General features: G+C 44.0%; 1 protein-coding gene across 12 annotated transcripts in view; it reads right to left on the minus strand.

Annotated features, from left to right (window-relative positions):
* RBFOX1 (RNA binding fox-1 homolog 1) overlaps window positions 1-24500 on the minus strand; it is a 2017010-nt gene that overhangs the window by 1749901 nt on the left and 242609 nt on the right. For all 12 annotated transcript variants that reach the window (XM_034670396.1, XM_034670397.1, XM_034670388.1 and 9 more), the window contains exon 3: window positions 1880-1939. In XM_034670396.1, the coding sequence (XP_034526287.1) occupies window positions 1880-1939 (60 nt within the window). The remainder of the gene's footprint in view (window positions 1-1879; window positions 1940-24500) is intronic.

Consider the following 24500-nt stretch of genomic DNA (forward strand, 5'->3'; position numbering starts at 1 on the left):
GGTATCTACATTCATGTGTAGCCCTCTGCCACAATTTTATCAGGGTTCGTTTGCATGAGGGACAGAATATGGCAGAGATGACAGCACATGAATTCTCAAGAGAGGTCATAAAAGGCATCATGGTTTCTGCCTTGCTCTCTCTCTCCTAGAGAGCCATGTCAGGAGGACACTCAAGCAGGTTTGTGGAGAGGTCCACATAGGAGGAGCTGAAGCCACCTGCCGGGAACAGCATAAGTGCACCAGCCTGGAAATAGATCCCCCAGCCCGGCTCAAGCCTTCGAATGAAGACAGCGCCAGTTCCTGAGAGACCTTGAGCCAGAACCACCTATCTAAGCCACGCCCAGGTTCCTGACTGACAGAAACTGTGGGATAATGTTTGTCCTTTTAAACCACTAAGGCCCAGGGTACTTTTCCATGTGCCAAGACATAAAATCCACTTTCCTGATCCATGAATCATTTCCCCATCTACAAAATGGAGAGACTATTGCACAGACGTGCTGCGTAGTTATGGACTGTGCCCCAGTGACACAGTCGACCAGAGGGGGAGCCCAGACTGTGTGTGTGACTGTGGCCACATGCTTTACTTGAATTTTAGTTTCCTCATCCACAAAATGAAGATAGAAACAGCACTTACCTGATGGGGTCATTGAGGGGACTGACTCAACACTGAGAGGAAACACTTAGTCAGATAAGTGGGAAAAGAAAGCCAGTAGTGTGACTGTCACTACTCACCATTTTTCATCTTCTTCCTCCTTCATTTGGCATCACAGGTGAACACTTCTTTCAGGTGATTCAGCAATGAGTTTATGATAAAAACCCAGCTTCAAAAGTCATTTTGGAGGAAGAGACAGAGGCCAAGGAGTGGGTCCTTCAAGTGTCCAGTTTGCACCAAGTATCAGCATAGATTGGGAGCACACCAAACACAGGCACACACATGGATGCTGCCCACGGTCACATGAGCATCTTTTGAGAAAAGAATTTGCTCTCAGCCATTCTCTTATCACGACCACAAATGTCTTGCCATATCTACATATTACCTCCAAACTTTTCACCTATACTCTTTTCTAAGGCAACGCACATCTTTAAAAAATATTTTCAAAAAAAATTTCATATCGCTACCATAAATGGAAAGTCAGTATCGCTTGCTATAAAGATAATCTTGAGACCAAACACATCATGACTAACACAAAGCAACAACAAAGGTCTATGTGTCCCTTGAAATCATCTCACGGTCACCAGTTATAAATAAACAGAACACACTTAAGGACTGTACCACACAGTCCCCACATCCCAGAGAGGACGAGCAGGGTGTTTCTGGAACTGTAAGTGCAGGGAGTGTCCCTGTCCCTGTACACCTGGATGACACATGCAGGGGGCATAGGGATCCACATCTAGCACTGTCCACAGTCCTTTGCCCTGATGACCCAAATCCCACACCATGATGTGGGGCTTCAAGGCACTCATAAGCATTCCTGTCTCTACCATGGGAACAATCCATTGATGTTAAACTTCCTTCCATTTTCCCCACCACCATGGGGTCCGTCTCCACATCAAGAAGCCAAGAGACTAGCCCAAGTCCCCTCTACCAGTCGCTGCTCCCCCAGACCTGTCCCCCAAGTAGGCCCTGCCCTTTTCAGAGGGAGGTGCTCAGCTTTCATATCATGTACCATAGGCTGCAACTCTGGCCCCACATGCTTCCTAATAGAAATTCTGCTGGTGCCCAGAAACATTTATTCCCCTCAAACCCAGTTACTCCTCCAGCAAGATCAGTTTCAGGTAAAAACCAGTCCTGGTGATTGATGATGGAGACCAAGGAGGCTGAAAAGGATGCAAAAGCGATTTCTAAATCTAATCCGTTCAGCAAAATGCTTCCACTTACTGAGTCTTCTGGAGTGCTCCTGGCACTGGAGAGGAGGGTGGGGTTCTCACATTTGTAGTCCTGGTAAAAACAAAAACAGGTGGGGGAATCCACGTTGAAGACAAAGTTCCAATTTGGAGTAACCCGGTTTAGCATGACCCCTAGTCTCTTGCCACATTTACTCACAGGACTTTCTCTCCCTCTCTTTGCCCCCCACCTGGAGGGGTCTAGACCTGCACTGCCCCATATGGCAACCACTAAGGCACACAGGACTAATCTGAGCTGAAATGTGCTGTAAGTACACATTACTTGGTGGATTTTGAAGGCACTTGTGAAAAAAATAAAGTGATTGCAAAATCACATTCATACTAATATATATTTAGTATTTTATATTGATTACATAAGCAATGTAAAATGATATGTAATAACAAAAATAAAGTTTTATATTAAAATACATATACTATGAATATTTGAAATGAAATGTATTATTACAATTAATTTCATCTGTTACTTTTTACTTTTTAATGTGGCTAGTAGATAATTTTAAATTACATGTGTGGCCCTCCTGACATCTCTATTAGGCAGCACTGGTCTAGACTCTTCTCTGAGTGTGCATGCTCCACCCTAGCTGCCCTTTGGTGAGCGCAGGCTGACCTTCCACTGCTCCCGCCCAGCAAGAGCTCCCGCCCCCGGAGCACATGCACTGCTGGGCACTTCGTGCTCTTTGTGCACTTTGTGCTTTAACCCTCACAAGGATATTCTAAGTAGGTCTCAATCTCAGCCCGATGATACAGTCACAGAAGCACAAAGAGGCTGAGAACTTGTCCAAAATACCCCAGCAGGGGTGCAGGAGAGCCAGGGCTTGGGCCCCGATGTGAACAGACAGATCTTCGTCGTGCTGTTGTATTCTCCCTCTGATGCCTTTATCCACTTCTCCATGAAGCACAGCACACGAGAGCCTGTGACAGTCAGTCAACATCCGACTCTGGGGAGCTGCCCCCACCTCAAAAGTGGCAGCAGTGGCTAAAGCTCCAAATTGTCATTAACTGAAAGTCACTGGGGTTTGACCTGGAGTCACCTCTTAAACCTCCTGGGCAGAGACAAAGTTGTATGTGCGTTCACGCACAAGCGAGGGAGGCAGAGATACAGACAGAGACCTAGAGATCAAAGAGACAGAGGAAGAAGACAGAAGAGAGAGAAACAGAATGAAGAAGCTGGCTACTCTCTGGCACTAGCCACAAGTTACTCGGAACCACGCATGGAGTTCTGTCATAGTCCACTTACACCAACAAGACAAACACCTCTTGGTATTTCCCTTTTCTGCAGTTTTGCCATAGACACTGGTCATGGAAAAATCCGGTGACCAGAAGATCAAAATTGTGCCTGTAACCCTCCTTTCTCTACGTGGAGGATGGTTCCCCATCCCCAAGCTACCCTCTCAGTTTACTGAAACAATTAATGAATTGAAGGAGGGAGGGAGGGATATAAGCACAAATCACAGCCCCCCTTCTAGTGACTGCCTAAAGCAGCAGCCTGGGAGGGGAGAGAAGGAGAAACATGTTGCCAAAGGCATGATTTTGCAGACAGATGCACTAATTCTCCTTTGATAAATGTCTTTGGCTTCAGAATCACTGTTTTATCTCCCTTCCTTCTTGGCCCCATTTTATATAAGAGCCAACTAAAAACTACGCTTGAATGAGAAGTTCAGGCCCACAGCAGATCTCACCCAACTGACAAGGTCTAGTGTTACAGATCCTCTGGGGTGCCTGTCCACTGACTGGTGGTCTCTTTGAAAGGGACCCAGCCCCACGACTGTGCCTACTTCCACCTGGTCTAGTGATGCATACCTGCCCCAAGCAGCATCAACGACGGATTCTCTCTCAGGAATAGGGACCAAGACACATGGAGACGGTCTTTGAGCACTTGTACTCAAACCCAGTATTGGCTTCATAGCAAGCACTACCCTGGGAAGGTGAAGTTTGGGTCAAGCCAAAACTAAGCCTTCCAGAGGAAGCTGATCAGAACAAAGGAGAAGGGAGGCCCCAGGTGAGCCATTCCTACCACAAGGATAAGAGTCCTGGGGCCTGGAAGGAGATTCAAATATGGAAAGACACTCGAATATGACCTTACATGGGAACCTTGTCACCAGAGGAACTCCTATCCAGCTGCCCCTGGTAAAGACTTCCATCCTTCTCTTTGCCCCTTCCTCACTTCCCACCCCTCCCACCAGCCAGCAGCCCAGGCTCCTACTTAGCTGACTCTCCCTCCTCATGGTACTTCCACCTTATGTTAATTAGTCGGAAGCCTTCACCCCTGAGAGGTGGGGATGGCACCAACTCAGTCCCCTCTCTTCAGAAGGCTTTTTCTGACACCTTTAGACCTTTCCATATCCTGTAATTGTGCACACACCCATTTGGATTAGCAGCCCTCACCCTTTTAACACGGTCCTTGTATTATCCTGAACAAAGCAGCTAGCTCCACCCCTGTGCCTGTTTCCAACCTTACCTTCAACACAGTGACAAGCACATATGTAGGATCTAAGCCAGAAACAGATAAAAGATAATATCTCTCAAACAGAGGAGACGTAGTGGTTGTCTGACATTGCTCTGGTTTCCAGAAAGCCTCACTTGTCTCCCTGAGTCCTTACAATAAACCTCCACATCTTTTGACTCAAGCTGGTCCAGTGTAATGAAAATTTTTCATTAGGAAAGAGAAGATCTGACAATCTCCCCTTCCCAGGTCACAGACTAGCACCACCCTAAGCAGCCCAAAGTTGCTGCCCACCTCTTTTCCCTTTGTCCCAAGTATAGCTGACCCCTTCCCTGAGCCTCATCCCTGTCCTTGGAAGTCCACTATTCTGCCCTTGGAATTCTTGTCCTCCTGTGTTTTGGTTTACAAATTTCAAAAGCTGAGACACGGATCACCAACAGTGAGGACTGAGCCTGTTTAAACAATGACCAAACAAGAGAGCCCCACAGAGCCATCCAGCATCATCCTCTAGGGGATTTGGTGTGAACTGGTGTGAGCTCCCAAACAACGTGATAGACAGCATTAGAACGTCACATTCTTTGCATAAAAATGACCTTTATCCTTCAGATTAACAGAAGGCCAAGACCACAGCTAAGGAACAGAAATTGTGGTGTGGGCTGGGGGCATGGGAGGTTCCCATGGATGAAACTAGTAAGACCTGCAGGGACCCCAGTTGGGAAAGACAGGTGGGGTCAGCTCTTTAAATGTCTGCCAAGCTTCTTGGGCCCACTATACCCAAAAATGTCCTGACTACAGGGGTGTGACACTCCTCAAGAAGTCTGTATGCTCAGAGAAATGGGGCAGCCTGAAGAGCCTACGAGGCCAGATCATGGCCTCTAGGTAATCACAGACAACAGGCATCTCCACCATGCCGTGGAGGCTGCATTCGCCAAGGCAAAAAATCAGAGTAACTCCCCAGTGTGTGAACCAACTGGAGGACCTAACATAACCAAATCGTGTAGATTTTTATCATCTCTGTTGCTGAAGACCTTTCTAATTATGACCCATAGCTAAAAGCCACAAAAAGGGGTGCCTGACTAGCTCAGTTGGTTAAGCATCTGTCGTCAGCTCAGCTCACGATCCCAGGGTCCTGGGATTGAGCCCTGTGTCAGTCTGGTCTCCCTGCTCAGCAGGGAGCCTTCTTCTGCTGCTCCCCCTGCTTGTGCTCTCTCTCTCAGTCATATAAATAAATACTTAANGGCTCAGCTCACGATCCCAGGGTCCTGGGATTGAGCCCTGTGTCAGTCTGGTCAGCAGGGAGCCTTCTTCTGCTGCTCCCCCTGCTTGTGCTCTCTCTCTCAGTCATATAAATAAATACTTAAATAAAAAGATAGCACAGTTTTTAAAAATAAAAACCATAAAAAATGAATAAAAATTTCAAATAAAGTTTTCTGTGTGAAAAATAAGACCATAAAGTATAAAACAAAGACAAGATGAAAAAAAAATATAACTCACTGAACAAAGGGGTACTTTCCTACATTTATAAAGAGCNCAAAAACCATAAAAAATGAATAAAAAATTTCAAATAGTTTTCTGTGTGAAAAATAAGACCATAAAGTACAAAACAAAGACAAGATGAAAAAAAAATATAACTCACTGAACAAAGGGGTACTTTCCTACATTTATAAAGAGCTCCCTCAAATAAGAAGAAAACACCAAAGGAAGTCGAAGGAAAAATACGAGCAAGGGAGATGCACAGCTCACAAAGCAGATGGTGATGCAAACGTCTATTGCACACATTAAAAGATCCTTGACTTCACCCATTATAAAAGAAATGCAAATTAAGGCTATGTATTATTTTTTTACTGAGATTGGCAAAGATGAAGGTTGAGTCAGGTAGCGAGCTGGTCAGAGCGTGGAGAACCATGTATTCTAATACACGGTGCAAGTACACATTGGTCAACATTTTAAANTATTCTAATACACGGTGCAAGTACACATTGGTCAACATTTTAAAACTTGGTAATATTTGAACTGCCAATTCCATTTCTTGGAATTTCTGCTATGGAATATCTGCACACATGGAAAATGACCAATACCAAGGATATGCACTGAAGCATTTTTTTTTTAATTACAAAATATTGGGAGCAACATAAATTTCCATTATTCAGAGACCAACTAAATCAGTCATGGTGCATCCAGAAATCCTCAGTAAAGATAATGAGGCAGCTAGCTATGGAATGATAGAGAAAAACAGTGAAATGCGGAGTGGCTCATATAGTATGCCACAATCTGTTCTTTGTTTTAAGATTATATGCATATATAGTGTATGCACTGAAATCTCTGGAAGATAGATAAGAAACTGGTAAAAATAAATGGCTAATTTTGGAGATAGGAGTTAGTTGGCTGAGCAGAATAAAATCGTAGGGAAGTGGGGATTTTGTGCTTCTGACTCTTGTACATCCTGGGCATGTATTTTTAATGAAAAATTTTTACTCTACCTTAAAATTTTTATTTTAAAAAGAAAATAATTTAATGGAATAACATATGACAATACTAGCAGAGCCCTTTGGGTAAAGATTCATTTCTTGACATTTTCTGAAAAAAAATTCACCTCACGCTATGTGGTAAATGATTTGGAGTTGCTTTGGAGGACAAGAGCCCTCTCAGTGTGGTCTGAATGCAGAAATGCTGGCATTAAGAGGAATGCTTTAAAGGTTTTTACTTGGAAATTCGAGTATGTGGCACACCAACTACACTTGCCCCCTTGTGTTCCCAAGGCAGGCAGTACTAACGGAGCACTGAATTTTCCTGCTGAGCCGAGAGGTGCAGTCTCAAACCCATCCCAACACAGTCAGAAACGCTAGCCATCCATGCATACTGATGCACCAGCTGACATCAAATTCCACCTCGGGGTAGGACAGCCGCATGGCAAAGCACAGAAATCTGGAAGCAGGGTCTCCACTCACATGTTCCTTGGCAACTCCACCTGGGCCTGGGTAGAGTTTACATCACCAGCCTCCCACTACCACCATTCCCTGCTAGTGCCAAGCAGCAAGGCAGTGAGGCAGCCAACTTCCCAAGGCCCATCTTTTGAAAATGTCGTCTGGTACCTACCTGCCACCCCCAGATCAAACCACGCAGAGTCCTTCTGAGAAAATGCCCATTAACCTTCAGCAAGGAACTCAGCTCCCTCGTTTCCCCCAACTTAGAGAATTCCGTGTAAATGTCAGATTAAGCTCTTCAGTCCTCAGCTTTTAAAATGAGAGAGAAAATTTAGCTCCCTATTCCCAGATGTTAAAATCTCTGCTTCTCCCCAGGGCAAAGAAATCAATGTGAGTAAGCTCTGTATTTTTTTTTTTCCCTTGGAACACGACCACTTCCAGCAATTTATTTGACTGACTATGCCTTCTATTACCATGTAAATTGTTTCAGACTGCAGGAAAAAAAAAAGTATTAATCTCCTCTCAGTAAGTCATAAAATAAAGAAATCAATTTCAAGGTCAATTTAGCCCAAATAACACCTGCTGCCCTTTTTTGTAACATGCAGGCTCCTCTGAAACACTAGGCTGTTGACTAAGGCATCAATATGCAGCTACGGAAAACCGGGTTTCACATTGGTCCGGGCAGCACCAGGGGAGACCCTGGCCCCATGGCCCAATGGTGAGAGTATGAACTTGGAAAGGACAGGGTTAACAGGATTCAGCAAAATGACCCTCTGCAGGCTGGGGCCAGAAAGTAGAAGAAGGGTCACAATGAGGGTCAGGTACAATTGGGTTCAAGGCAGGACTCTGGAGGATTTTCTGTGTGACTCTGGGAAAGTTACTTAACCTCCCTGAGCCTCAGAGTCTGTAAAATAAGTAAAATGAGGGAGACTGATCTTACAGGACTCTTCAGTCCAGTCCTTTGTGGACTTTTTCAAAGTTTAGACACCCTGGAGAACTGGCCTAGGTGGCCAAGTTCATGCAGCTACTCTTTATCAAGAGACAGGGAGTCTGACTTCCAGCATCCAAACCATCTTTCTTCCACTTGGGAGCCACGTGACTTTGGACAATATACTGAAATCCTAATCCCTGAATTCCTTCATCCAGAAGATGGAAGTAATGATGTTACCTGTTTCTAGAAAGAGGGAGCTACCATCCTCAACTAATGGACAAGTAAACTGGACTCAGGGAGGTTAAGTGACTCACTTAAGGTTGCACAACTTAAACAAGAAGGCAGTTCCAGGTGTGAAGCCTAGAATCCCTGCATCCAAAGCCACTGTGCCATCCCCTAGACCACACTGCTTCTCAGTGTTCCTGGCCCTGTGGCGGAGAAGGCATCACACAAACCCCAGGACTTCAGGCAGGAGATTGCAGCACATACAAGACTTCCTCTCGCAAACCCTGTGGGTGAATGAGGCATTTCCTTGGCACATTCCTATTCTCTCTGCCACCACCGCACACATAAACCCACCCATGAAGAGGTCACAGAATGGAGCCAGCAGCTTCTCACTGGCAGACCAGGACCCAGGAGACTGGGGAAGCCCATCTTTTGGACCTCTCTCATCAGGAGTCAGTTGTTTCTCCTCACCCCACCCCACATGTACCACCCTGGCCCCAGCCTCACCTGACCTCTGTCCTCATGTAATCTTAAGTTTTCCAGCTATATCCAAGTGGCCCCTAACCCTCTTCTCTCTATTTCTGCAAAAGCCAGCCCTGTATTCCCACCTGTCCATCAAATCAGCTACCAAGCTCTACTGCCCTATCTATGAGATGCTGCCACCTATGAGCTGCATCCCCGGTGCTCGTGCCTGAATTCAGATCACTTTCACTGCAGTGGCTTCCACCAAGGCCTCCCTGACTCCATTACTGCCCCCCCCCCAAACCTCTATTCCATACCACTGGGATTGTCTTCAAGTATAAATTGGTTCATGTCATTCCCACTTAAACACCTTCCAGCCTCCCATGTCACTGGAACACTGCAGAATGTTGCCCATTGTTTGTGTGGGGATACACTGAAGACTACAGTCCTTAGATATGCCACTTGGTCATGAGGACACTGAGCAGACCACATCTGGCAATGCTAACCCTGATGCAGGAACAGAGGAAATGCCTGGACCTCCTAAAATATAATGCCAGAAAAGCAAAACCACAGTTAACTGAGCAGTTACCATGTGCTTCAATGTAGGATCACACAGCTAGTTAAGGGGCAGAAGCTGGAGAGGGCTTGGGCTCTGTGCCCCAATTTCAGCTCACTTTTTAACAGTTTTATTGAGATAAAACTCACATACCATTCATTCCAGGTGTACAAACCAGTGGTTTTTAGCGTATTCTGAGACAAGCAACTGTCACCATAGGCATTTTTAGAATATTTCAACATCTTAAAAAAAATTCCATTTAATTATCACCTCTACCCCTCTATACCCCACTCCAGCCCTAGATGACCACTAATCTGCTGTCTCCATCAATTAACCTATTCTGGACATTTCACATAAATGCAATCACACAAGATGCCGTCTTTTGTGACTGGCATAATACTGTCAAGGTTGATCTAAGTTATAGCACATAGCAGCCCTTTGGTCCTTTTTAAAAAATGGCTGAAAAATATTATATGGATAGACTACATTTTGTTTATCCACTGCTCTGTTCAGGGACATTCGGATTGTTTCTGACTTTTTGTTATCATGAATCATGCTGCTATAAACATTTATGTAAACATTTTTGTGTGAACGTGTGTTTTCTATTCTATTGGGTATACACCTAGCAGTTTCTCAGAATGTAGAAATTGTCAGTCCTGTGGTAACTGTATGTGTGATTGTTCAAGGAGACACCACACTGTTTTCCACAGAGCCTGTACCATTTTGTATTACTACCAGCAGTGTGTGAGGGTCCCAATTCCTCCACATTCTCATCAACACTTGTTATTACCTGTATTTTTTATTCTAGCCACTCTAGTGGCTTTAAGGAGATACTGGATTGTGGTTTTGATTTGCATTTCCTTGATGACTAACAATGTCCAGAATCTTTTCATGTCCTTGTTGGCCATTTGTATATCTATCTTGGAGAATTGCCTATTCAGATCTTTTACCCATTTTTAAATTGGGTTGTCTCTTAATAATTGAGCTTTAAGAGTTCTTTATATATTGTGGGTACAAGTGCCTTATTGGATATATCATTTGCAAATATTTTCTCCCATTCTTTAGGCTATCCCGCCGCTTCTGAACAATGTTTTAGACTAAAGCAGCTTTGTCATGCCTGTTAAGATAAGCAACCAGCGGGGCATGTCACACACCTTTTCAGTTTTCTTTCCCAGCTCCTGCTGGGGGTTAAAACTTGGACATATGTTTTGACGGCCTCTATTTAACCCACTCAACACACAAACAAAAAATGCCAGGACTCGACCCCGTACAAATCATGCCAGATTCCCTGGAAGTGAAGCAAGAGCTTTGATAATTCTTAAATCTCCCCAGGTGATGACAGTGTACAGGTAGGCTGTGAACCACCGGTCTAAGCCCTGAGTAAATGTTGTCTTTGTCCTGGAGTGGGCTGTCTTTTCTGGAGTCAAGGTCAGCCCACTGGGCGGCAGGACATCCGCAAGTAGCGGTGCCAGATTCCCCACCATGAGATCATGTAGTTCTCATTTACTGTGGCACCTCCTATAACTCTAAATGCTCTCTCAAAAGAGAAGCAAGTGAATCAAGACCTAGGATATTCACAAAGAAAATAACAGCTAAGTGCATGGATCTGGGACAATGTCTGCAAAGTTTAAAAACCCCAAACATAGCCAAAAGATAGAAACAATCCAAATGTCCATCAAGGGACAAATGAATAAACAAAATGTGGTCGATCCATGCAACAGAATAGGATTCAGCCATAACAAGGCATGAGGTTCTGATTCATGCTGCAACCCAGGTGAACCATGAAAACAAACTAAGTGAAATAAGCCAGATATAAAAGGCCTCACATTGTACTATTCCACTGGTATGAAATCTGTAGGGACAGAAAGTAGGTTAGTGGTTTCAAGGGGCTGAGAGGAGAGGGGGAAAGGGAATAACACTTTGTGGATACAGGGTTTTGTTTGGGAAGATTAATGTGCTCTGGAGTGAGATAGAGGTGATAGTTGTGCATTACTGTGAATGCACTAAATGCCACAGAATTGTTCACTTCAAAATGGTTAATTTTATAATAATTTTACCCCTGTTTTTTTTTTAAAGACCAAATTCCAACCAACCCAACCTCTATCCCTTTCTGGTGCCTCGACCGTATTTTCTTTCCAGATAAAAATAAATATATAAAACCAAAGACTTTGGCATACATCTGTACAATCAAGATAAGCTTTCTCCTCTATTCATCTCAAAAGCCATGAAAATTAATAGGTTCTGTATCAAGAATGTTTAATAGAGTTACCAATTCACTGAATCAAAACACAAGCATGAGCAATAGAACTGCACCCCCTCCCCCAACACAATGAGAATTTCAACCTCACATCATGAGTGAGGTGAACTATAGCCTCCAAGCCCATCCGTGGTGCACGGATGGCATCTGACACCAGAGGGTAACTGCCACTCAGGAGAGAACAGCCCACCTGCCTGTGCTGCCATGCAAGGGGAGATTTTTGAAAATAGAAGCTGGAGAGGGATGGTAAAAACCAGCCTGGGAAAGAAATAGCACTTCATCGCTGTGCCCTTGCAAGGAAACTTACAGCATGAAAAATGTCCATTTGCACATATGCAACAATGTCTGAAAGAGACCTAATGAGACCAGGGAAGGCAGGACATACAGAGGTCTCTGCAAAAATTCTAGGAGATGCAGCATGGAGATAAAGGAGAACATTAGTGATGCACGATGAAACTTGGACATTTTTCTGGCTCGAGATGCTGAACACAGCACGCAAGTTTTTCCAAGGACGAGAACAGCATGGGGCTGGTGAAGGAGACATGGGTTATTACAGGAGCTTTTGCAAGATGAAGTCAGGGAGAATGGCAAAACAAGTGAAGTGTTAAATAAATACTTCCTGAATGGAATCACGAGGGAGAACACTAAAATTAGGATGTCTGACAAGGGCTTTTTATCCAATCTGCTCAGGATTTCTTCAGGGTTCCTGAGAGAGAAGTTGTCAGTGACCCGCATGACATCATGGGCCATTTATGCAGAAATGGGATAGTTGAAGCACAGAGCACTGGGCAGGCTGATTACAGGGATGTGGACCAACTCAGTGGAACCAGGAATGCCTAGGGCAGTCCTGAGATAGTCTTGGAGACAAGTATCTGCAAAGAAAGAGGTCACGGGCTAGAGAATCACTACACTACAGAGACTAAGAGTATGGGTTCTAGATACAGGCAGCCCAGCATTTGAGATCTTGCTCTATATTTTATTAAATGCAGGTCCTTGAATGATTTACTCCACCTTCCTGAGCCTCGGTTTTCCCATCTATAGAATGGGGATAACAGCCTCATCGAAGGAGGATGTTAAATGAGACAATTGTAAAATCCCAATAAATTGTTAACTGTTACCATCCCATTTTGTGGAAAGGAAACTGAGACCCAGGGAGGTTAAACAGCATTCGTGGATGTCCTTATGTATTGGCTTTCACTGTGTGTATGGCATTCTGTGTCAAGAACTGTGTGTGAAGCATATCATTTGATCAAACAGCCTAAGATGCTCAGGAGCCAGGCTGGACCTCTCCCTAGCTGTGTGATGTTGTGCATGTTCTATAACCTCTCTGGGCCTCAGTTTCCTCCTTTGATAAAATGGGGGTAATAACAGCACCTTTCCCAGAGGGCTGCTGTGAGGCTAAATGAGTTACTGTGTGTAAAGGTCTGAGAATAGAGCCTGGCACATTCCAATAAATGTGACAACTCTATTATCAGTGATAATAGCTCATCCTACAAATGAGGCCTAGAGAGGGTAAGCAAATTGCCCAAAGACACATAGCTGATAAGGGAAGAGTCTGTGTAACTACAGTTCCTGCTCTTCTTTCTGAGTCACTCAATAGATACTTGGGGCTTAAACGGCCACTGCCTCTCCCAGAAAATTCCCAGCCCACCTGCGACCTAAAGTGGTAGAGAGGTTAAGATAATGTGCTTTGGACTCAGACGAGGCTGGCTTCAAATGCAAGCTCTGTTCTTGATTTGACATGTGACTTTGAGGGTTCTTTTACCTCTCTCTTTTGGTTTCATCTTTAAGGGGATAGGGAAGCAGGGATCATAATAGCACTCAATTCCTCAATTCACGGCAACTGTCAATGCTGTGTGCCGGCCCTGTGTGGAAGGCGAGACACTGATTTTGCTAAGCTGTGTCATGGGCTTCTTTCACTCAGCTGCTCTGGAAGCATCCAGAGTCCTTGCTGAGATGCCCTTCCTCCTCATCAGCCCATCTCTATTCTGTGCCCCACGTCCTGTCTGTCTCTGTGGCCCACCAACAGGAACAGCTTCGTGGGAATGTGGTCTGATACTCAGGGGACCCAGGTGTAAGCCAAGTCCCTGGGATTAGGGATCCCTTGAGACTGCCTCCCTGCAGAAGAGAGAACCGTCAGCTCTTTTAACAGGGAAATAATTGCAAGTTTGAATGTGGGTTCGATGCTGAACAACTGCAATTAGAAGCCGCCTTCTGTTCAGAACAACTGCTGCTTAAATGTAATCCCCGCGTCGTGCATAAACCCCAAATGAGTTTCTCAGTTTTGCTTTCAACTACACTGACTACATTAGAACACTCTTGGTTCCTCTCCTAAAGCTCACAATGCTTCCTACTGCTCTGTGACTTCTGTTTGTAGGGAGTCCAAATGCCTTACTGGAGCCATCAAGGCTGTGCATACACTCTTCCGCCTGCTCACCCTTCATCCTCTTCCTCCACACCTTACACTTGAACACTCGGAGCTCCAGCTGCACGTGCTATCACCCTGACCTGGGAAACTTTTAAGTTTCTCTCTGCTATTGAGCTCCTATATAAGCTTTCTGTTTGCAATCCAAACACCTCCACCGGGAAGCCTTCTGTGATATGCCACACTAGGTAAGGACCCCTGTGACATACCCTTGCAGCATCGTGTACATTGTGGCACTTCCTAAAGCTTGTGATTATTCAGTTGCATTAGTTATTGGCATTATTTGCACAATTATTATAGGATGATGGCCTCCACCACAGAACTGTGTCCCATCCATGTCCTGTGGATGCTTTGTTCTACCCCCAGCACAGCCCCAACTGACACACAGTAGGTACTCAATACACATGTTGAATGAACAAGTGTTTAATCATGCAAATGGCTTATTCTTCCTAACAAGTACAACCTGCTAGACATAGGGCCTGTGTCTTAGCCATATTTGTATTACTCACAGAACCTAGCACAATCCCTGGCACATAAGAGGTACTCAGTCTGAATCAGCATTTTTAATCAGGCTCCTGCTTTAGTCCCTATTTTCATTTTTGTCAGGAAAATGCAAACACAAGTCCATGGCAGCACCAGGATCCAGTCAAATGAAATCTCTGAGGGTTGTTAGCATGGAGATTTGACCTTACCTAGGAAGACAAATGGTCTTTTCTGTCTCAAAAAAAAATTAAAAATTAAAAAATTAAAAAAAAAAACCATCCCAACCCTGCCCACCGTGATATTCCCTGAATCATCACAGCCTGCAGACCGCCTCAGAGGAGGAGTTGAGATAAAGAAAAACGCCCCTCGCTTGGCTGGTCCCAGGCAAGCTCTGTTCTCACCCCTCCAAGACTGTGAAGTGACAAGGAAGGACCTGTCTCCATGTATACTGTTCAGGCTCTGCCTTTTGAGGAATGGGATCATTAAGATGGGTTATGACATAAATGTAATGCCATCTGCTCAACAGCTTCCTGCCTCTGGGCTGCCCTTGGCTGGAATGCCACCAATTTACCTTTAATTAAACCCAAGTGTGGCTGTCCCCCAACCCACTGGCCAGCAGCAGGATCAGGAGGCACTGCCCCAAGAGCAAAGCCAGGGCAGCATCAGACACCACGGAAGGTAACATTTCCACCTGCTCCCCAAAGACGGCACACATGAGGAGCTGAAGACCCACATAAAGCAGATGTTTGGAAGCTAAGAGCCTCCCAAAGAGAATAATGAGTATTGAAGCAGGACCAGCTGGAGGAGGCAACCCAGCCGAGCAGCCCTGGCCTTGGTCTAACGCCCGCCGTGCTGGCGGCCTGGCATTGGGCAGCATCCAAGTCACCCGGGTGATTAAGTGGGGAAGTCTGAACCACCACAGGGACAAGGAGCCACTTCTCTCAGTCCTTGAGAAGATCTGCAAGCTCAGTCGGCACTTATCCCAAGGAAATGGTGCCAGGCAAAGCTGAGACCCACGCAGCTGGGGATGTTTTCCCACAAGCTCCATTACCAATCAGTCCCTGCAGCTGCTCCCGGATCAGAGTGGGATCCAATCAGCCAGTGCTCACAGGAACCCAGAAAAGCAAGTCTGCACTCTCTACCTCTCCAGGCTCAACTTTCACTTACTTGAATGTTGTTGGGGTTCCCCCTGCACCGTCATTGGTCTAGCCCCAGAAAGACTACTGTGAAGGAAAGAAGCACAGTCCCTGCCCTCTCGGGGCTTGGAGTCTGTTGCAGCAGATGTTAAGGAGATAATTACAGAATTAATTCGGTAGTTACAGGGGTGATAAGTGCCATGAAAAGAGAAGTACAGGGTGCTTTGAGATCTCCTGTGGTGCATCAAGAAACAAAGGATGAAGTAGGGCTAGAAGCAATCCTAGCAGAGGGGGGCAGCTCAGGCAAAGGCCCTGAGCTGGCACTTTAGAGATCAAACCAGTGTCACTGGAGTATGGCAACACGGAGAGTGGGAGAAATAGGCAGGGCACAGGATTCAGGATGCTAAGAATTTTGACCTTTCTTGGAGAGCAGGAGGCTGTTGGAGCAAGATCAGATATGTGTTTGGAAAAACTGCTCTGGATTTTAGGGGTGCAAGAGTGGATGGGTGAACATAGTAGGAGGTTACAAGAGGATCTAAGAATCCACATGTTAGGGATGTGGATAAAAGGAGAGACATGGAGGGAAAGGTGTTGAGAGAGTCATTTCCTAGAACAGGAGAGTTCAAGGGTATGGGGAGTGAGGGAGGGGAGTAAAGGATGACTCCCTGGCTTCTGTAGGAGCACCTGGGTGGCCAGTTACGCAGTTCCCTGAGCTAGGGGACCTCCATGGAAGTGCAAGTTGGGGAGAAGATGGTGGGTTCCATTTTGACCTCGTTGGAGAATTAGAGGTATGTGTGCTCCATGCACTTGAACCTCTGGGACTGAGGGGGTGGGAACAACCTAGCCCTGTGGAGTTTCTTTTCCACTTAACCTTCATTTCCTACATGGCTCATTATTGGTGCTTCACAGAGGGGTTCCTGAGGATTCGGTTAATATCTGCTGAGAACCTTGAAGGCCTCAGAACTAACAGCTGTCAGAACTAAATTAATAAAACAACAAGACAGCCTTTTCTGTTTCTTTTTTTTTTTTCTATGCCAGGGATCACTGTGCAGGAATGTTTGCAGAAAGCACCTGATCTCCCAGCGGCTTTTCACGTTTTAAAATTGACAATTCTTTCATGCCAGTCAATAAACTTCTAAATGTCAGACCATGGATGGGGTTTTCCTGGTGGGGTTTGGGGTCCAAGGTCCTTTATGAGATGCAGGAGGGATGAGGGAGCTGAAAGAGGTCTTTCTTCCACCCTCTCTTTTACACACACACACACACACACACACACACACACAGAACCATCCAACAAGTAAAATCTAGTTACAAGAACAGAGGCCAACATGCCTTCTGACAAAATAAGGACAAAAGTAGAAGCCCAAGTCATCAATCAAATTTCAAAACCCAAAACCTCTTACTTACATCTAACTTATATGCATATGGCGGCAAAAAACCCCAAACAAACAAACACCTCCCCCCACCTAAGAGAAGACTCTCTATATTAGGTTGAATGAAAAGAAACCTCCAATATCTGACAGGACTGTTTTGAGCTAAAGAATAGCCATTCATCAGTCTAATGATATTTATTTATCCTACTTAGTATGGATATTGACTTTTCTGCAGAAATATTAATGTGTTTGATTATGGAGTGCTGCCCCAGGTCTCACTGGAGGCGTGATGTAATGAATAGCATGGACGGCTGATAGCCTTCCTAAAGTCTGAAAAACGGTGAGTTCCAAACTACACCTGGCCTCAGGGGACTGCAAACCCGTAGTAATAGAACAGTCATTACAACCATTTATGGGGCACTTTTCATGTTCAAGGAATGGTACATCAGATGATCCATTTGGAAATGAGGAAGCCCAAAGGGCTTATGAGTGCTAAGTATATCGATACATATAAGGCACTGTTTTTCTCATTAAAATTCTAGATGAGGGGCGCCTGGGTGACTCAGTTGGTGAAGCATCCAACTCTTGATCTCAGCTCAGGTCTTGACCTCAGGGTCGTGAGTTCAAGCCCCACATTGGGCTCCACACTAGGTGTGGTGCCTACTTAAAAAAAAAAAAACCTTAAAATTCTAGATGATGAAACCCCTCACTGTTTTAACATAATAATTTTGGGGCGATCCATCCTCCAAATAGGTTCATGCTTCCCTAACACCCCCAATCTGAAGGAAAACCCTGATTTAGCTGCAAAGGGTGGAAGCTGTTAGTTACAGAGACAATCAGCCTGACAGGATGCTCATTACATCCCAAGTCTGCTTGTTCTCAGATCCTCCCGAAATAATTACACTGCTCTTTTCTCTTGGAAAACAGTTTGTGTTAACTTGGGGAAATGTGTGATTTGATAAAGACATCCCACACGGGGCTCCTAGGGGTGTTCAATTAAGAGAGATAAACCAACTTAGAAAATGTCCTGACAGTGTCTCCTGTCAGACAAGCTGGAAGTGGGGGGCAGGGGAAGTGGGGAGAAAGCAGAGCATAGCCGGGAGGGCAGGAGCCTCAGTAGAGGGCTCTACACCATAGAAATGGCTCCCAATGGATATCCGTGGCTTAACTCCTCTTTAATCTTGGCCCAAGTGGTGTAATAAGCAAGCCATTCTTAGAACTTAATAACTCCTCAGCACCCAATCAATAATGGCTCTGAAAAATCTCTTCCCCGTATTTATTTAGTTCTACAGACTCTTCAGCTTCTTATTCCCCATGAACTCCACAACTGCACCTCATCTCCTTTATGCACAGGGCAGCTTGCTGACATATCCAACCCAGAAGGTGAGCCTTTAAGAAATGGGTTCTGATGGGAACTCTCCATAATGGGAAAGCAAGAAGTACCAAGGAGGTAAATGAGTCAGCATGTGTGCAATATCTCCAAAACCAACCTAAAATTGACTTTGGCACTCCTCTTACCTCCTGTTAATGCAAAATATCATCTGGATCTTTGGGAGAAAGAGGCCAGGATGCACGTCTTTATAAGATTCATCTGGGAAATTATCACTATCCAGTTAAGCAGCTTGCAGTACTGACAAATGGACAAATTTTTTTTTTAGTTCTTCCCTTGAGTAGGTGGGTGGAGGCTATTCGCTTTAATTTTTTAAACTACTTTTCTTGGTGGATGTGGACTTTGGAATCAACAGAAAGACAAGCAGCAGGAAAGCAAAGAAAAAGGTGAAGTCTGTCAAAAGAAGAAATTGCTGCAAAGCCCCCATGCCCAAGTGGTCCCAGCCCAAAGGAGCAGATGGCCTCACTTCCAAACGCAAACACTGGTGATCCATTTGCTGCAAACTTCATGTAATGGCAGGTTTTGATGCTATTATTAAAAATGAGGGAAGACTGGGCATCCTGGCACCAGATTCTCTGGGCTGTAACTCCAGATTAAGCAGAGATTACATCCCATTCCAAATAGAGATAAAGTTATCTTTTCCTCCTACTCTGACAGGGAGGTGGCCAGCCCAATTAGATCAATCAAGGTGAACTGATTATTTATTGGCTAGGTCCACACAATGTACCACTTCAGACTGCTCCATGTGCCTCTGGAAGCTTTATCTCTGAGATAGGTAGCTCCAAACCTAGTTGACGCAGGACCTGTGTTTCCCTCCCGTCCGGCAGAAGGAGTTGCCAAGGGGATGTGGTACCAGAAGTTGCCATTTCCCAGAGAGACTTTGATGGCTTTGGACAAGGAAGTTCACTTTACGGAGCTCCAGGTGTATCATTCATTAAATGAGAAAAGTTTTATCTGCCTGACACAGAGCACATGAAAGACAAGTTAACTCAATAAATGGTAGCTGTGCTGTTGATAATGATGACAGTGAGGTCATACTGATGACGCCAATGACTACGATGATGGTGTTGATGGTTTATTTTTCCTTCATTTCACCCATTCCTCAATATGCAACTTCTCAGAATGTTTTTAGGGTAAGGGAAGCTTCATAATTGTGATAAAATATGTCCCTTTGTGAAGCAAATATGCTTCCATGGTAATAAAACAATCCCAATGTGAAACCCCTCAGCAGAGGCTGTTGTACCACAAGGTGAATGACCCTTATTATCACAAAGTTGTTAAAGTATCCATTTGTTATCTGGTTAGTCAGGGGACAGGGCCAAAATCCATTTAGCACAGTATTTATCAAGCAGCAGGATTTGAAGAGCCAGGCTCAGGGCACAGTGGTTGGGCTGCTACCATCTCTACAGCTGACTTCTGGCTTTGTGAAGCTTCCCCTTCTGGAGCCAACAACTTTTTTTGCAAAATGAGAAAACAAAATAATGACTTTCAAGAGTTTGCTGAAAGCCCCTGATTTCCCTAAAACAGAGCTCAGAGGTGCAGGGACTGAAATAGGGAAAAGTTACAGATGTGTTAACACTCAATGCAAAGCACGTACCAATTTTCTCATGTTAAAAAACAAAGGCACCTATGGGGATGTGGCAAGACAGGCTTGTGGGGGCATGAAAATCCTTCAGAGAGCACTGGAAGGCTAAAGACTCTGATGCAACATGATCAGATCTTATGTTTCCCAGGCAAGGGCAACTAGCAGTGTCATTGTTGGGTCAAATTATGCTAAATTACTTTGCTTTCCAAGGTTTACTTTCCTTACCTGGAAAAAAAAATGAAATACAGGATCTTGATGCCTTCAGGAGTTCCTTACAGTTGCAAAATTCTATGATTTTCAGATTACAAATCTACCTGTTCAAGTTACTCAACCTTCCACCATAAACAACAAACTAAAACCTAAAGACCTTCATCAGAAGAATCCAAAGAGATGGTAAATTTAAATTGCTCATACAATAGCCAGAAAATATAGTGTACCCCAATGAAGTACTGACTTTTATCAATCCTTACCAAAAGTTTCTATTATACAAAGAAATAATCAGAGAACCCATCAATGTAGGTAATTCGCCCCACGTGAGACAAAATCAGAACCAGGTTTTAAATTAGTCTGTTTTCAAAGCCCATTCATCTACCTCCAAGGACACCCACGCTGGTGGCAGTCAACCTTAAGAGATATTCTACCCTGCCAGACCAATGCTTTGAATCAGGAGAGAGGTTTCAACCCCTTATAAGGACACCTGAAGAAGAGATGCCATGAGTTTTCAAACCTAGTTGAGTCATTTGGCAGGATAAGTGAAAAAACAAACGTCTTAACTATCAGCTTCAAAACATGAGTTCTAAGACCATCCCTGAGCAGAGAGAAGGACATAAGAAGAGTCCGGATGAGAGAGGAAGCACATGAGAGGAGACACCCACATTAATGGGCAGAGAAGGAACCACAGGAGAACATGGAATTTGTCCAAATTATGCCAGCCCACTATTGATGGCAAAGGTAATGATCTTCACCCATCCCTATGTGACTATGTGCCTAACTCTCAAATTCCTAAGTACTATGCATTTATCCCCATGACCTTGGACCTGCTATCTGCCCCATCATCAGCACTGACAACAAATTTAACAACAAAATACAGTGATAATAGTGTTGTGATGATGGTGGTTTCAATGGTGGTGATTTTATGTAAATGTAGGGGGAGCCTCTCCTTCCAATGGGCTTTTCTGCTATTAATCTCAATATTCCACTATTACGGCTTGAGGAATTTCCTCACTATTTAAAGTCGTAGAAATTGACCACATTCTTTCTATAAAGCTTAGCTTTGAAGACTTGATCCATACCACCTCACTGTGGAGCCTTGGGAAGGTTACTTGCCCCTTGGGTACCTCATTTTCCCTGTCTATGAAGTGGAGACTATAGTGCTACCTACCTCATGGAGTGGTTGTAGAGATTAAATGAGTTAGTACTTGTAATGCACTTAGAGGAATGCTTGGCACATCGTAAAGACTCAATATTTGTTAGCTATTAACATCACAATTTAATCTGACAAGTGTGCTATAACTCACAACTACTCCAAAGTGATGCAGCCCTGGGGCCATGTGTGCCCATATATCTGCAAGCCCAGAGGGAGTGGGATGGAACTAGATGTCCCATCCTTCCTCTCCTGGATAGGGGCTCTGTCTGGCTCCCCCCACCTGTTCACAGGCCTTTCTGTTCCGGGAAAACCAATCCATCTGAGGGCCTCTGCTTGGCATTTCCAGTCCCACTAATTGTGAGGCTCACCATCTCAGGCAGAAAACCAAACGTCCATTGCTGGTTAAAGCAAAAGTGAGAATAGAAATGTGTTACAGCATTTGGACTCCCAGCGGTGAAGCCACTTCCTTCTGATGAATTGCGACACATGGAAATCAATCCAGGTCACTTAGGAGAACAACTTGGTATTTGGTGTCCAAACGAATCACTGCTAATTTATTACACTGCTATTTGATTAAATACACAAGAAGGGAGTGAGTCGATGTGGCGTGTCTGCAGGTGAATTCTCTTGTGGTTCATTTGAGAGCCTCTTCCTATCCAACAGTCAACAAAAAGTAGTTTCAAAGCACTCGAAAGCTATCGAAGTGGTTTATCCATATTGTGGTTGATCTTTGTTTTATTCTTGCTTTTCTGCAACCTCTAGGAAGTGAGGCAAGTTACCCAAAAAACAACAAAAATCAGCCAGTATAAGGAAATCAGTCAGGAACACAAATAACCAGAAGGAGTGGATCAGTACATATTAAACTCCATCCCGAAAATCTTCATTTTTAACCACTCCATCTGAAGTCAGTGTCATCACACACCTCACATGTAACAGTCTTTGCGTACTGCGCCGCCATTTGCAAATGGATAAATATGTGTTTGAATATGTATCTATAGTCTATCTTTCTAATGTGTGAAAAGCAACTGGAGAGCTGACAAAGGAAAGTCTAAATAGGCTAACATAATAACCTCAGTATAAAAACTGGAAGTAACTGGGGAGGAGCGAGGTCAGGTGTGGCTGGACTAAGGCTCCTACTTCTCATTCACACACCAGCCTAAACTGACTGGCTGTTGGCAAGTATCTCAGGACAGTTTACAGAAGAGATTCCAGGCAATTTACTCTACCGTCTTCATAGGCTGTCATGAAGAAAATGAGGAAAAGGCACTTCCAAAATCTAATGCAGAATGGTTCGTATACACACGCATGCATACACACACACGCACACATTTTCCCTTCTGAAGTCCAGAATATTATGGAGGCAGCTCAGCAAAAAATAAGGGTTCTGAGCCCTGTTTATGTTGATGACCCATATCATCTTTCCCACTCAGTATCTCCCTAAGGAATACAGATATTCCCATTTCTGGCATCACCACTGCCTTCTGCTTACAGCTGATGGGCAGAGCAACTGTAGGCCATGTCGTAACAGAACAATGTGTGGGTGAATGGGACTCTTTCAAGTGCCATCCTTCAACCTGCGGAAGTTAGATAACCAATCCATGTAAGAAACTTGTTGTGGCTGCCAAGGCCACGGTTTCATCTAATTGCATAGCACCAGCAGGACACCTGTCTCCTTATTTAAGAGATGAGATGACCAGGGTGATGTACACCAGCTAGAAAAGGAAGAACAATGGAGATGAGTCCCAAAATTTACTGGACACTTGGCCCTGCCCTTTGTCCAAAATGTATAGTTTGCATCTTATAACAAATCATCTTGGGGTGATAAATAATAAATCTATTTTTTAAGTGATAAGTAGCTGGGATTGAACCTTTTACTTCTGGCAAACCCACAGATCACATTACATGACATAGATCATGACACATGATCACTTTACATAACACAGAAACGAGAAAATAAACCCAGCATTGAGAACAAGGACTCATTTTCTTAGCAAAGAGGAAGAAATCAGAAGAGAAAGCCTATACTATTGGATAGAGATTTTCTATGCATCCAAGAACACACAGAGGGTGGGAGAAATGGGTGAAGGTGGTCAAAGGATACAAACCCCAGTTATGAGATGAATAACCTCTGTGGATGTAATGTACAGTATGGTAACTATAGTTAACGATACTGTATTGTGGCGGTGCCTGGGTGGTTCAGATGGGTATGTGTGTGCCTTCAGCTCACGTTGTGATCGAACCCCCCATCGGGCTCCCAGCTCAGCGAGGAGTCTGCTTCTCCCTCTCCCTCTGCCTCTCCCCATTTGTGCTCTCTCTGTATCTCTCTCTCTCTCTCAAATGAATAAATAAAATCTTTTTTAAAAATACTGTACAGTGTACTTGAAAGTGTCTAAGAATTCTTAAAGATTCTAACACACCAGAAAATTATAACTATATGAGGTGATGGATGTGGTAACCAATCTTGTGGTAATTTCATTATATATGATAATATATTAATTACTTATATGTTATAATTTATTATAAATTATATATTTAATATATAATTCTTATTTAATATATAATTTAGCAATTATTTATTTATATTTTATGTATTATATAATCACTCAAAAACATATATCTAAATATAGTATGTAAATATATAAAAATATATAAAATCATTACATTGTACACCTTAAACTTACACACTGTTAAAGGTCACATTTCAGTAAAGGTGGAAAATCATTTCTTATTAGACTGAAGAAATTAAATAATCCAAGGATAGAGGTAGGAGGACAAGTTCGGTGGGAGGAAATAAAAATTTAATTCAGAAAGAGGACATAATCAAGTGACAGAAGGTGACATGGTATGGAGCAAGGTTGGAAGAGAAACTATTTTTTAACAAATGTGTACTGTGTCCTTGGAGTGGGGATAAAACAGATGCAGTTCCTACCCACATCAAGCTCACAGTCTAGTGTCAGTGACAGACAGTAAAAACAAACAAGTGAATGCATAATTACAGATGTGTTAGGAGACAGAAAGCACATTAGTGGTTGCCGGGGG

This window comes from Ailuropoda melanoleuca, chromosome 10 (assembly GCF_002007445.2).
Source record: "Ailuropoda melanoleuca isolate Jingjing chromosome 10, ASM200744v2, whole genome shotgun sequence".
In the NCBI taxonomy this organism is placed as follows: Eukaryota; Metazoa; Chordata; class Mammalia; order Carnivora; family Ursidae; genus Ailuropoda; species Ailuropoda melanoleuca.